This window comes from Nycticebus coucang, chromosome 8 (genome assembly GCF_027406575.1).
Source record: "Nycticebus coucang isolate mNycCou1 chromosome 8, mNycCou1.pri, whole genome shotgun sequence".
NCBI classification, from domain to species: domain Eukaryota; kingdom Metazoa; phylum Chordata; class Mammalia; order Primates; family Lorisidae; genus Nycticebus; species Nycticebus coucang.
Window position 1 is genome coordinate 118,828,125 of NC_069787.1, and position 15,800 is coordinate 118,843,924.

The 15,800-nt window shown below is 35.8% G+C and overlaps 1 protein-coding gene across 1 annotated transcript; it reads left to right on the top strand.

The window, feature by feature from the left end:
• Nucleotides 1-286: 286 nt before the first annotated feature.
• SUCNR1 (succinate receptor 1) lies at nucleotides 287-14,091 on the top strand. Its single transcript, XM_053599570.1, has 3 exons — nucleotides 287-355; nucleotides 7,597-7,796; nucleotides 12,720-14,091. Exons 2-3 carry the CDS (start codon nucleotides 7,683-7,685, stop codon nucleotides 13,680-13,682), a joined length of 1,077 nt encoding a protein of 358 aa, XP_053455545.1. The 5' UTR covers nucleotides 287-355; nucleotides 7,597-7,682; the 3' UTR covers nucleotides 13,683-14,091.
• The last annotated feature ends 1,709 nt before the right edge of the window (nucleotides 14,092-15,800 follow it).

The following is a 15,800-nucleotide window of genomic DNA, read 5'->3' on the forward strand; positions in this document are numbered from 1 at the left end:
ATCCTGTATCACTTTAAATCGAAATTGATACCACATGACTCTGGAATAAGATGATAAAGGTCAAACTAAGAATAATCACTGAGACATTAATTCGGATGTTATTTAGACCTTGACATTTTGCAAAGATTGTTTGAAGCAGTTAAAATAATACCATTAAAGTCAGAGCAAATGAATTTAGTTAATATTTCAACTGTGGTTAAACAGAACCAGGAGTCTTGCAGGAGCCTAGGACGATAAGTAATCCTGAAAGGGTATGCTGGGGTGGGGAACCTACAGCCTCAAGGCCACATGTAGCCCTCAAGTGCGGCTCCTCCTTGGAACCCAAACCTCACAGAACAAATCCTTTGAATAATGGGTAAGTCCTTCATTAAAAGGATTTGTTTTGAAAAATTTGGATTCAGTCCAAAGGCTTCACAGAAGGATCCAGAAAGGGACATGTGGCCTCCTGGCCGAGGGCTTCCCACCCCTGCTTGAGAAATATTCTGAGTTTAAGTCTGGGTACCCAGAAATGAGAGCTTGATGAATACATAATGTCAGCCCAGGACTCAAGCATGGACAGAGGCAGCCCCTACATCTTTTCTTTGCCATCTATGATAGGCCAGCAATTTGTTCATATATGAGAAAATCAAGGTTCAGAAAATGTAAATTTTTGACAGTCACACATTACATTTTATTTTCTTTACCAAATAAACAAAAATGGGACATGGTCATTTTCGGATAAAGGACAATACTTCAGAGTCTTACACAAATGTAATGTGATAAGAATTCAAAAATGAACACGCATTGTATTGTAAACTCCCTGAAATAATATGGAAGGCAAAAAGAGAAATTTCATGTGGAATGAGATTTTTGTTGAGAATTTTTTAAAGATGTAAGTGTAACATGGTCCTACATTCCTTGAGGTCCGGTTTTGTGACTATTTATCCTTTTATTTCACATATCGCCTCAAATATAGTAGGTAGTCAATATGCTTTTGTTGAATCAGTTAATGAAAAGAAGGTAGGATGTGAGGAAGAAAATGAAATAGTAAGAGACGGGGAGAGAGGTCGGAGAGAAGAAAAACACACCATCAGCTATTGCCTTGTGAAGAACTTTTGTAATTCTCTTTTCCTTTCCTCCATCCTCTGAACGTGCATGATATTTAACGTTTCAAGAACCCAGTGCCACTGGAAAAAATTATTTCATTTTTATTTTCCCCGTCCTCTAATTTATGCTACAAATGAGCATTTCACCAGTTTCTAATAGATATTCATAGGGGCCTTAAGAGATGTTTAGTGAAGGAAGGAGAAGTGACAGTTAGAGGGAATGGCCATTTTTATTTTAAAAATTTGCTTAGAGGTAGAGAGTTACTGGCCTTATCAAAGGCAAAGCAAATTGAGGCAGCTGTTGCATTTCACTGTGGACGCACTGAACAAACATAGTTTTGTTTAAAGTGAATGGTCTTTTGTTTCTATGTGGTAGGCAGTGAGGAGGTCCTGGGAGCGCTGGGTTGGTTATATTCCTCTCCCGAAGATGGGTGCATGGTGGAAGGTCAAAATTCTGGATCCTAAGAATAATGTCTTCCACGTCCATCCAGGTTAATACGAAAGATGTAAAGTCTCCATTTTTTTTAATGGCTGAATAGTATTCCATGGTATACATATACATCACAAAAATGGAGAAGCATGAATCCTATGTACTCAATCTTGATATGAGGACAATTAATGACAATTAAGGTTATGGGGGGGAAGCAGAAAGAGGGATGGAGGGAGGAGGGTGGGGCCTTAGTGTGTGTCACACTTTATGGGGGCAAGACATGATTGCAAGAGGGACTTTACCTAACAATTGCAATCAGTGTAACTGGCTTATTGTACCCTCAATGAATCCCCAACAATAAAAAAAAAAAAAACAAAATTCTGGATCCTCTCTCTCAAGCTTGCTGTTGTTTTTATTTCCTTCTCTTTGGATGTTTCAAATAGATAGTGTTAGGCATAGCTTTAGGATGGATAAGAGAGTAATTTTCTCCTTTTCCAGGAGGAAACAGTACGTGCATACAGCCCTAAGACAGGGCTCTCCAGCTCTCTGTCCTTCCCCAGCCTGGGCCTGGGTATCTCCCTTGTGCACAGAACATGCCTCGTTGTTCCCTCCTAAGCCACCCTGACTACCATGACCCTGTCCTCAGGATTAGGGAGCTCAACTCAATGACTTGTAATCACCTTTCCAGAGCTAATAGCCCATGCTGGGAGTTTTGACTGGCAATAATTCTTTAAAATACTACAAGTCATGTTGGGATTTAAAGTCAGGTTAACATTAAAAAATATTACTTATAGACAAATAATACATGCTGGGGGGTATTTTAAAAGGTAATGATTGAAATATTTCCTCAACTCTTAATGCTGCTTAATAGTATTTGTCAGAACTGCTACAGCCTACAAATTCTTCATTTGCTATATTATGATATTGACCTAAGTCAAAATTTTATTAGCTTTTCAGTGTAATAAATCAACATAAAATATGACTTTAATTTAATAAATGTATAAATGAGTATGTTGTGGATATAAAGGTACTCATAAAGAGAATAATGCCATTAAATATGTTATTAACGGGACAGATAATTTTCTTTATTTAATTCGTAATAGTCACAAAGCATTTAGTTCAATTAATGAACTATATCCTGTACTCTAGGGAATGTTGAAAACCTCTTAATTCAATTACTAAAATGCTCAGTGAAATTTAGACTTAATTCTTCTTGTTCTTTATTCTAAGGCCAAAGAATATATTGTAGCAAGCAATGGGAAAAGGAGTTAGTTGCCAATTGGGAGTGTATATAAATAAAACAATGAACTAGCTGTGTTCTTTGTTTTCATAAATAATATAAAATATTCTAGGAATTAAGCAAATTTATACAAAACACAGAAAACAAGACTGAAAAAAGGAGTGAAAGTTGAATAGCCAAATAGCAAATGAATAAATTATTTCAACATATCAGGCAAACTTTTTTTTTAACAAAGAGGGCTATGCCTTAATTAGTGACTGTTAAGAATGAAATTTGTCTGAATAGTTTACATAACTGCTTGAATTTCATATATTGTGATTTCTATCAGGACAACAGGACTTTTTAAAATAGAGAAACACATGTGATTAAGGTTTACCACATATCATTTGAAAAATTATTTGGCTGTTGGAATTTGACTATAAATCAAAAGACAAAAGATGAGTTATGCTGTTGCTAAGTTAACTACTAACATTTCAAGGAACTTTTACAGTTGTAGCCAGATAATGTGTATTAGTTCAGCAGAAAATGATTCTTCTGAGTTATATTGAATACTTATAGATAAAACATTTTTCTCAATTGCATGATAAGAAAAAAAAGTAGTAATGTAAAATTGGCATTACTAATAACTTTTTTTTTTTTTTGAGACAGAGTCTCACTCTGTTGCCCTTGGTAGAGTGCTGTGGCGTCACAGCTCACAGCAACCTCCAACTCTTGGGCTTAAGCGATTCTCTTGCCTCAGCCTCCCAAGCAGCTGGGATTACAGGCACCCACCACTACGCCCGGTTATTTTTTGTTGCAGTTGTCATTGTTGTTTAGCGGGCCCAGGCTGGGTTCTAACCCACTACCCTCCGTATATGGGGCCAGTGCCCTACCCACTGAGCAACAGGTGCCGCCCTACTAATCTACTAATATAACTTTTATATGACAAGGATTTTTATATAAAGAGGAAACAGGTTGCTTTGCTTTAGCTTGAATACCAATCATTAGTAAACTATTTTCCCTGGTAAATTCAGTTGACAGTTGATTTCTAGAAGCTGGAAGAATTTAGAGACATCCCACAAATACTCTCTGCTGTGTTTTCTTTTTTGCCATTTTCTTTATTAATTTTCCTACATAAAACTATTATTTGAGTAGTGAAATAACCATGTAGCCTTGGTTATATCCACTCAGCATGCAAAAATATCCTCCTCAATAATCTTGGTTTGTTTCTGTCTCTTTAGGTTATTTTTACTCCCCCTCAAGGGATTAGAGACAATTCCTTGCATGAGGTTAACTGCTGTCCTCTTTTCTCCTGCTTGTGATTCCTTGAGGATTAGTGGGACCATTAGACCAGTCTGTTTTTGACATCAACTTTTTGTACTGTTGAAAGAAATGTGTCTAATAAACATATCCAGAGAGGTTGTTAATAGAACCTTCCCATAAATACTTAACTATTTATTTTAAATGAGTCTGATTTCTTATATAAAAGAATCTATCCTTTTAGTTGGCAGATTTAAAGAATTAAATGTGATAATCAATCAATCTTACAACCAATAACTAAATTTAGTATTAGTTTTAAGCTTATTTTACTAAATTACATATTACCATATTTAAGGTAATATGTGATATTTTTTGGAAAAATATTTAAGATTTTGGAAAAATATTTAAGATTTTTCCAAAATCAGCAGGTTTTGTTTAGACATAATGCTTCCTCTTTTACTTGAGATAGGCAAAATGGTCAAATGTTTGGGTTTAGGAATCAGATACAACTTCAAGCCACTTATTATCTGTGTAACTATGGGTAATTTATTTAATCTTTATTAGGCCTGAGATTTTTCATCTGAAAATTTGAGATATTAGTAGTACGTACTGTATTAAATTCTTGTTACTTTTGAAGAAATTAGTGCATACACATTAGTTACAGAGTGAATGCGCTGAGTGGATGTTATCGTCAGCATTAGATTTTAGATTTAATTAATATTTTAACTGTCTTTCCCCCCATTTTCTTTTTCCTCATGCATTTCCTGATGAGTGCCTCTGGTTTACAAGACGTGCTCTCACATTCCCAGCCCACTGCAGTTTCACACGTCACATCACCTGTCTGATGCTACAAAAATTATGAGCTTTGGGGGGGTTTTCAAATAAGGAAACCAAGTTATGTGATTTCCCCCCCAAAGATCACACAGCTAGTAAAAGGCGAAGCCAGGACCTACACACCAATCCTTTCACCGTGCTGGCATTGATAAGGTCATTGCCACTGACGGCTTTGGACTAGCAACATCATTCTCAAGAAAGTCTTGTCATTTATTATAAATTTCTATTGTAGCCAACATGAATTTTGCAGTTTATGTGCACTGCATATTATATAGCAACTGTATACACTATGTACTTCTAGCACAGGCATAACAAACCATGAACTTGGCACTCTTATTACCCCCTTTTCACAGATAAGAAAAGTGAAAGCTAGTAAATGATAAAGTTAAGATCAGAAAGGAGACAGTTTTCCTCTAGGGCCCTGAGGTCTTCAACATTCTGCTATTCTGCTTATTAGCAACTTGCACTGCACACTTTTACTACATTTCAAACTTCCATTGATCCTTAAGCAGTGAATTTCAACAGGTCATATGTTTCTTTAAAAAAAAAAAAAAAACACATCAAAAAACTGGCCTGACGCTCATAGCACAGTGGTTACAGTGTCAGCCACATACACGAAGGCTGGCAGGTACAAACCCAGCCCAAGCCTGATAAACAACTACAAGTGCAACAACAACAACAACAACAACAAAATAGCCAGGCGTTGTGGCAGGTGCCAGGCGTTGGGAGGCTGAGGCAAGAGAATTGCTTAAACCCAAGAGTTTGAGGTTGCTGTGAGTTTGAGGTTGCTGTGAGCTATGACGCCACAGCTCTCTACCCAGGGTGATATAGTGAGACTCTGTCTCAAAATAAATAAATAAAAATTTTGCCCCATTAAAATTTGATGTTTTGAATAGAAGCTATTTCTTAAGAGATCTGACATTTCACGTGCAGAACTGGCTACATAGTTTGCACAGCCCAGTGCAAAAGGAAAATATGGGACTCCTTGTTGAAAAATTCTTAAGAATTTTAATTAAATCAAGTGTGTGATCTTCCTGAGCATGAGTCTCTGTGAGACTAGTTAAGTAGCAGGTCCATGGCATGGACCACGATCTCACAGCCCATCACGTTGAATCTGGCCTTGCCCCTGTGCACAATCCTCCTGTAGACCTGCATAAACTTCACAGTCTGAATAGAACAGAAGCGCTGCTGCAGAATGAGAGCGTTCTGAGGCGATGTTATCCTTGGTGAAGCAAAACTTGGGAGGAAAGCAAGGCTACCAGGCTATAGTGGAGACCACTTGTCCTGTGAAAAAAGAGAAGTATAGAACACTTTTTATCTTAGCAGTCCAGAGTGAAGTGGTAGTCAGGAAGTGGGCAGCCAAAGAAAGAGGAAGCTCTTTGTCTTCACAGAATGGGTGGCAAAAGCCTGTGAAATAGACCCACATACCTTTGTTGCTTGGGGGGGGGGCATATTAATTTATGTATAAAATTAATAAGCCTGCAGCTGGTTATTAAAATGCCTTTTGCCCTTTTAAATTTATAGATAAAAATAATGTTTTAGTCTTTCTTCCTTCTAACATAGAAAAGAACTGCATTTCTAAAAAAAATCTGTTATGAATTCTTAGACCTTTTTGTTCATATTGTGAGTATTTGTCATTCAATCAGCTAAAAATCAGAGTTGGTGCTTTGAGAGTAAAATGTAAATAGGCTTAAACTTTACTCTTTCTTTTTTACCGATTCTGTGACCTTGAGAAAGTTAATTGAACTCTCTGAGCCTCAGGTTTTAACCTACAAAATGAGAAAAATATTAACCTCAGAGGATTATTATAAGAATTCAATGCAAAAAGGTACTTAATGCAATATCTACCTGGCATATCATAAGAACTAAACTAATTACAGAGACATTATTTCATATAAATACAAATGTATTTTAAGCATACATATTTTATATAAGTTTATTTATATGTTATACACATCTATATTTTTAAGTATGCTATATGTATGTGTGTGTTAAGTACGTATTCTGTTTATAAAGGGGACTTGATTGCGTACGGAAAACTTCTTTTGGGGCTTCTACCTGTCATTGCTACTCAACATTTAATTTACCTAGCATGCAAATTGAATTACTATTGCCTGCGCAATTAAGGACCTTCTTAGCCTAATCCCTATGCTTCACATGAAATTGATCTAGTCAGTGTTTACTCGAATATAAATGTAACATAATCCTCAGAAACAGGCAGGTGTGCCTCCTATCTGAAATGGTGATAATATACTTCCGGGTGCTGGTGGGAGAATTGATTGGGATATATAAAATGACTATATAAAATGACATCTGTCTTCCTTGGATAGCACCGCTCCTTAGCTACCTGATGTGTTTTTTATGTGTTTCTTGGTTTTAAGCACAGAAAATAAACTGGAAGAAGCTTGAAGCTATAGTATCTTTTTCCTAGTACACTGACAAAAAATATCTGTATCCAGATTTCCCTCTAAAATATCAGTTTTATAGTTCCTTCAAAAGAGCTAAAAACAGCAATTTGGTAATTAAATGCCCCACAGAGAATTCACCAAAAATTGTAAATTTGAAAAAAATGAAGAAAAAGCAAAATTAACTGTATAAACAGTGTTTAACATTTCTTATTGTCTAAGAAAACAAATGAGTATGAAAATAAGGATTGTTTATTATTTTAGGAGTGGATAAAACAATATCAACAGTCGCCTTTTCAAAATCCGTTTGTTACATGTGTTTTCCGGGAAATGAGCCACTTGTTTCGTGTCTCCGCCTCACAGAAATTCCACTGTACCATGAGATCTCAGAATTGATGATCTGACTGAATAAGTTATTCCTGGAATTTTGAATTATTAATTTTGGCTGCATGAAATGCAAATCAGACTGTGCTAACCACATCCAGCCCCACAGCACTAGGTCAGAAGCTGCATCCAGTTGCTGGCTGCATTTCGGTCAGGAGATCAGGTCTTCCTCAACAATGGTAAGCTACACGACAACTCCTGCCTCTTGGGTACATAAAGTAATGCCACAATTCCTGGTGGGGGTTTCTCTTACATTTTAAATTGCCTGTGGGCAATTCGGGGTTTAAATAATGTTTGCATGAATTATTTATAAGTAGATGTAAAATACAAAAGGAAGTCATTTTTACATCCACATTTATTTTTTTTACCAAATTAAATGTCTTGTTTTAATTGCCAAATACTATATTACTTTTACTTAAAGAGGTTTATCATATTTTCTAAAATCTTGGTAACTTAATATTTTACCAAAATAATATTTGGATTTACTTAAATCAATATAACCACTTATGGAAAATAAAGTTGCTAAATAATTTGAAATAGCCTATCATATATAATACTTTTCTATTTAGAAAGTTATGTATTAGAGAGAATTTTCAGGTGTCTAAAACTTAAATTTAGCATGTGTGTATGAAGGACATTTTTCAAAAATACAATTCACTTAGGGAAAAGTGAAAAATTGTAGAAACCATTGTAATTCTACTTTCTAGAGATTTTCATAATTTGTAATGTACTATACCTTAGTTTCTGGTGTAATTTATGGAATGTGTAAAACAAAGCCAATATTTTATCTTTTCTGTATAAATATATCTTTTTATTTAAATTGCCCAGTCATAAAAAAAGCAACTTGTTAAAAAATCCTCATATTGTTATGTAAATTTGCCTTAAAGTAGCAGTTAAAAATAAAAACAACTTCATAAACATTTGTTTGTGATTATTATAAGAAAAAAACAATATAAAAGCCAAAAGAACTATCAAACATATATTTTAAAACTTTTAAGTTTCATAAATAAACATTTTTAAAAGGCTGAATATGTTTAACATAAAAGAAACATTATTTTCAAACTAAAAATGAGGACTTCTTACCTGCTTATGTGTAAATTAGATATTGCTTCTAGTTTATTAATTCTGACAAGTTCATATACATTTTGGACAGGGAATTATGGACTTTAATTGCCAATATCTTTAAAAAACCTGCCTGTGAAAAATAATTCATGTTAACCAGTTATAAGCTATTTATTTATCACTACTTCTATTACCTTAATTTCAAGAATATAACCACTAGAAAGAAGAAGAAAGAATATTAATTTTTCACGAGGGAATTTTGTCTTCAATTGAGAGTTTTGCTTAAAGAAACAGCTTGCTTTATCCATTTGCAGAATAGTGATAACCACACTGAGGCACACATCACTACCAATATCATCCAATTTGGGATGTAATAAATATTCAAAGTTGTAGGTCCTGGTGAACTTGAATTGGCCTACAAATATTGGACGACTTATCCTTATAAGACCTTAATTTATTAATATTATAGACTTAGAAAACACTTTAAATGAAACGAATGTGTCAATGCAGCAGTTTATAAAGCATCACAAAAGCATCATTTCATTATTGTAACTATAAATTCAAATAAATAGTAAAATCTAGAAGGTTATTCAAACATTAGGGACGATGGATTTACAGACAATTTTTATTTTTTATTATTGCCTATTTGCCTTTTCTGAACGTTACACAATGAACTTTAATTTTGTACATGCATATTTTTAAAAAAATTCTTCAATGAGGAGAATGAAGCAACCACTCCAGGAGAAATAGGACAAAAGGGACTATTCAGTCACACTCAGCTTTCTTATTCCAGCCCTGGTATTCTGTACCCCCCACTACTTACCCAATGCTCAACCCTCTGTGCTAATGTAAGGCAGAAGAATTTTCCATATTTTCATGTGGCTAGTAACTTGCCTGAGTGGAAGTCATAGGAAATCTGGCTTCTAGTTGTACGAGTCTTCATGGTCTAATTTCTTTGAATGGCAGTCACACCTTTCTGCTGAGCATACGCTACCTGAGCTACAGATAGGTCAGTACTTCCCAGGCAGGAAGATAAGTGTTATGGTCAGAAAAAAAGGAAATTCAAAAACGAAACAAATTTCTGGTCTCAAGGAACCTTCCGATATCTTAATTATCATTTCAGTTTGTGCAGCAGCTTTTTAGTACCCCCCCAAATAACAAGAGTTCAAAACTGAGCCCCCTGAGGATCTCCAACATTTAAAACAGTCCAAGAAAAACCAGGCCACAAAACAGTCTGCAAATTAAGGACAGAGGGGAAACAAGGAGAGTGTTGTGTTTTATGCAAGGCAGGAAGAGACTGCTTTCGAAAGCAGACTCAAAGGCTACTAACAATATAGTTAAGAATAATAGTGAAAAATGGACCATTGGTCTAAAAAATAAAGTCTATTCATTTTTCAAAAAGTCCATTAACCCATTTGCTTCGTTTCTACAAACTTAAAAGTTGTACTATCATCAATATCAGAATAGAGAAAATGGAAGCATAGAAATATATAAATTGGGAAAAAGCTGGATCTGAAGTAAGCCCCCCAAATGATCTTTATCTCAGTGACCTAGGGGGAAAAGCCACCTGCTAATGGTAAATATGGCAGAGTAAGTGGAAAAGGTTTAAAGAGATTGGAAAAACTACAAAAGGATTTCATTGCTTGCATTGAGAGAGCGCAGCAGAATTAGGCAATCTCAGAGAAGGTGACTCCAGTCTGCAGGGCTCTTCAGAACGTTCCTGTGTCTGCTGCCTGAGGGAGCTTCCACCCAGCTTCTTAGACTTGGCCGAAAGACATGAGAGGCTCAGAGAAATTTAGGATGCTTCAAAAGCAGTGCTTAGAAAAAATATCACAATATTGAACTTATATCTATAATTCTATGTTGTTTTTATAAATGAAACACTCTCAAAATACCAGAGATATTAGCTGAAGTAAACCACTTGAATTTGACAAAAGTATATAAGAATCTTCCAGATGCCTTCATTACAGCTAATTGTAGTGAATTTTGCATGCTTCCCAGGAGAAAAAGCAGTTTGGTTACATTTATTCTTATTTTGCTCTGTTTACCAAAATACTATATAGGAAAAAGCATGTAACATAACTAACAACCAGGAGCCTATTTGACAAGGAAATTTTTAGAAAATCGTATTTTCCACTTTGGCTTTTCCTCTCTAGAAATAAGTAAGCTTTAATGTTAATATTTAACAATGGCAATCCAGTATATTTTTCAGGTAATTCATGTCCTTAAAATACTCTATCTAATCATAGTCTGGCTTTATTACAAGAGAGGAGATGGCAAGTTAGCGAGACACTTGAGATTTGAATTGATCAGATTGCTTATTTTCATGGTCCACATGTAGAAGGTATTAGAATAAAGATCTTTTACTGAACCCCAGAGTCAAAGCATTCTACCATAGATATACTCTTATCTGACAATGTGAATGTTACTTTTTTGCATTGTTATTATTATTATCGCTCAATATTTCGTTGTAGCAATTGGCTGATTTCTTTTCTGAATGTATTTACCTTCGTTCTTTCTTTACGAGGTTTTTAAGCCTTTTTAATTTTGTGAAGGCAAAAAGTGGAAACCAAATAAACACATGTATATGTATAGAGAAAATAAAGAAATAAAATAAAATCTTTTGCTAGATGTATGATCTCAGCAAGTCTGAAGATTGGTGTCTCTTAAAAATTTAGATATTAGAACCAAATAGTACTAGGAGGTGGGGTCTTTGCCTTGTTCTTTCTGGCACTGCTGTAAAAACATGGAGAGAGGTGCCATCTTCAAAGCAGAGGGCAACTCCTCTCCAGACACCGAATCTACTGGCACCCTGATCTTTGATGTCCCTGACTACACAATGTTAGAGATAAATTTCCATTACTTATAAATTACCTCCTCTGGGGAGGAGGCATTTAGTTATAGCAGCAGGGACAAACTAAGACAGCAAGATATTTAATTTCCCAAGCTCAGTGACAGCATGTGCCAAGTGAAAATAATAACAGTCCCTACGTCATTACATCACTGTGATGACTGCAGGACATGATCCTTCTAAAGAGGTGAGCACAGTGATGGGCACACTACAACGTTTCAATGAATACTGACCTTTGCTATTATTACTCAAATTTTCAATGTCATGTTTTAAATGTGTTTTAAATCTGGAGCTGAATTTTGCAAATTCAATAGAATAACCAAAATTCTTTGACAATATGGTAATTAGTAAAAGCTGTTCAAGTAGCAGCACTGGAATTCTAAAAGTTCTTATTTGCTTTTTAGGTTATGATTCAATTCAACTTAACTCAGAAGAATTTGTTGAATAGCTATGATATATAATGGGGACTATGGTAGGCTCTGGAGATGGCAGTGAATTTGAATCTCCTCTCCACGTGGAACCACCACTCCCCCTGGCCTCTGGGCTGCTTGTCTGTGGGTGCGTCCACCCCAGGGCCTTTGCATATGCTCTTCCTTGTGTCTGGAACACTTTTCCAGATATAGATGTGCCTCTTTGGCTCTCTTCATTGAGGTTTTTGTTTAAATTTCATCTCATAAGAAAACATCTCCCTTATCACATATATAAAAAAAATAGCTCACTACCACTCTCCATTCTTAGAGGACTCTAACAATTTTACTCTTCCTCATTTTTATTCATAGCGTGTATCATTACATGACGTTATTTATTTGTTTATTTCATAGCATGTATCATGACATGACATCGTTTCTTTATTTCCTGATTCTTCCCAAGAAATATAAATGGTGAGAGATTGGGAACTTTGCTTTACTCACTGATGTTATCCCCAGTGCTGAAAACTATATTCAGCACATAGTTGACAAGTACTCAGTAAGTAGTTGCAAAAATATTAGTGACACATATGTGTATATGTGTATAGACGTGCCTGTATATGAATGTGTGTATATATACACATTCCTTACTAATGTACCCTACTCTCCATAATTCACTTTTCAAGTGTTTTCATTTTTTTTTTTAATTATTATGTTCTGCACGGTTTTTCCCTCAGTCACAGTCTGTTGTTTCATTTTTATATTTTCTGTCTCTTTTCTAGGAACCAAACGCAACTTGCGAAAACTGGCTGGCAGCAGAGGCTGCCTTGGAAAAGTATTATCTTTCTATTTTTTATGGGATTGAGTTCGTTGTGGGACTCCTTGGGAATACTGCCGTGGTCTTTGGCTACCTCTTCTGTCTGAAGAATTGGAACAGCAGTAACATCTATCTCTTTAACCTCTCCATCTCGGACTTAGCTTTCTTGTGCACTCTTCCCATGCTGATGAGAAATTACGCCAGCAGAAACTGGATCTATGGAAACGCGTTGTGCATCGGCAACCGATTCCTGCTTCACGCCAACCTCTACACCAGCATTCTGTTCCTCACTTTCATCAGCATAGATCGATACTTGCTCATAAAATATCCTTTCCGGGAACACTTTCTGCAAAAGAAAGAGTTGGCTATTTTAATCTCCTTTGCCATCTGGTTTTTGGTCACCTTAGAGCTCCTGCCCATGCTTCCTATCATAAACTCGGTTGTCACTGACAATGACACTGTGACCACCGTATGTAAGGATTATGCAAGTTCCGGGGACCCCAAACACAACCTCATTTACAGCCTATGCCTGACGTTGTTGGGGTTCCTCATTCCTCTGTTCGTGATGTGCTTTTTTTATTACAAGATTGTTCTCTTCCTAAAGCAGAGGAGCAGGCAGCTGGTCACGGCGCTGTCCCTTGGAAAGCCTCTCACCTTGGTCATCACCGCGGTGGTGACCTTCTCCGTGCTTTTCACACCCTACCATGTCCTGCGGAACGTGAGGATCGCGTTGCGCCTGGCGCGCTGGCAGCGGTACCCGTGCGCCCAGGCCATGGTCAGGTCTCTCTACATCGTGACTCGGCCTCTGGCCTTCCTCAACAGTGTCATAAACCCCGTCTTCTACTTCCTCCTTGGAGATCACTTCAGGGAGATGCTGGTGAATAAACTGCAGCACCTCTTCAAATCCCTGCCGTTCTTTAGAAGATGAGCTCATGAACTCACATTTTTATGCAGAGAAAAGCGAGGTACTTATGAAGCAGTTGTTTTACAGACGCAGCTGTAAGCCGGTTAGCTTTTGCTTGAACTCTTAGACACACAGGAGAGAGGGTCACAGACGTGACCCTGATGTAAGGACCCGTTGTGCCTGGAGTATGTGAAAAGAATGGGATGAGGAGAAGGTGTTGGTTTCTTCACCTAGGAATTGAAAGGAGTTGAACCAGCACTACCTAACCTTTGGGCCTGTAAGTCCTGAGTTCCATAAGACACCCCAATCAGTCCGAAAGGAACAAAAGATACAGCAAATGATCTGCATTTAATCAGTGGTCAGACTCTAAATATTGCCTTTAGAGGTTGTGTTCTTGAGGAAATTTAAAGTAAACAGTAACAAATATTGATCATGAATTGAAATCCACTTGTCATTTATCAGTCCTGTGTTGTATGGTTTACAATGGAAATAATCTTAAGTTTAAAAGAACTTGAAGAGGTAATTCAACAAAGGGTGAGAATATATTTGAGCTTGTCAGAGAATTTAAATGTAAACAGTTTTATTAAAATGGTAGAGTGAGTAATATACCAAGGATATTTGCAAAAGTTTTATAATTATAGAACACAAAGTGCCTATCAGAAAACTCAAAGCAAAACAAAAGTGAATACATTGTATCTCTGATGATTTTCTATGTGACATCTTATTGTCACAATTTGACCATCAGTGCATAGAAATATATGAAAGTTCATTAACTTTGGATGCTTTTGATTATAAATAGTAAAGTTTAAAATATATTAATATTAAAAACCAGCAAATAAAAGGAAGTGAAATGATAATAGTAAATTCATTGGGTTAGTTTTCAGTTTTGGACGGAAATTTTTCTCCTTTTTTTGGTAAGCACTGGAACAATTTAAAAGGGTGACTTTATCTTAGAGAAAGAAACTCACATCTGGAGTAATTCTTACTTTCATAGAGTATTAAATAAGACCACTGGAGGAGATGTTCTAAACAAAATTCCCTTTATGAAATTATAAAACATAAGGAATATTTACATTCATATCAATCTAGATTATCCCAGGAGGGTTTGTGAGTTCCTACTCCAAAACATAAAACAAATGTAGGAGAGAAACAGGTGTTGCATTAGCTTTTTAAAGTCAAACAAATATCACATCATAATCCACCGATAGGCAACAAAATGTGTTTCTGGCGGTAAGTCTGTGCTCCTTTTCTTGATATCATTAGCTGTAAGGACTGAATAATGTGAAGAATAAAATAAAGGATTTGAATATAGAGGTATCAAATTCCATTGGCCTTCTTGTTCTGAGATACGCTGTGGGTATTATATCAATATTCCAATATCTCCAAATATTCCCAGTTAATATCTGGGAGCAATTGAAATCTTAGAAGGATATATTTCTCACAAATAATTTCTTTCCTTACAAGTGCAAGGCCTTAAGATATTTTCTGTCATACCTCACCTTTATTATGAGTATTTTTAAAGCTTCAGTACATGTATAATTTTAGAACTGCCTAATAACAAACTGAAAACAGAACTTCTGAATTTCTGTATCAGAAAGGATCCCGTAAAGGGCCTTAAGACAAGTATTTGCTTCCATAAACTTAGCAATATACAAATTAGCTGTAATTTGTATTTCATGAGTGAGTTTTAACTTGTGAAGATAAAATTAAAGTTTTGCTCTTTCCACCCCATTATAATTGGCAGGGGTGAACACTTTCTAACAGCGTGGTGAAATATATTTGGTCAAACCATAAACTCTTACATATCCCTTGTAACTAAAAAGTAAAGACATTTTATACCGCATTTCTTAATTCTTTTTTTTGCTCAAATTTCTCTTGTGGTAACTTAATCCTTAGCAGACTACAGGGGCCTGCACTAAAATTATAAGAGCTATTCCTTTGCTTTTTGTACTAGGTAATTGTAAGAATGACAAGCAATAAAGAGTGGTCATCCTTTGTTGGTGTATGTTTTTTAAAGGAAACTTTTATTGAGCTTTTGTACCCTGTCTTTTCATTGGTTCCCTAATGTCTTCAGAATGATGTCTAAACTATTTAATCCAGGACTTTATAATCTGAACCCACATATTCTTTTTGCATAATCTC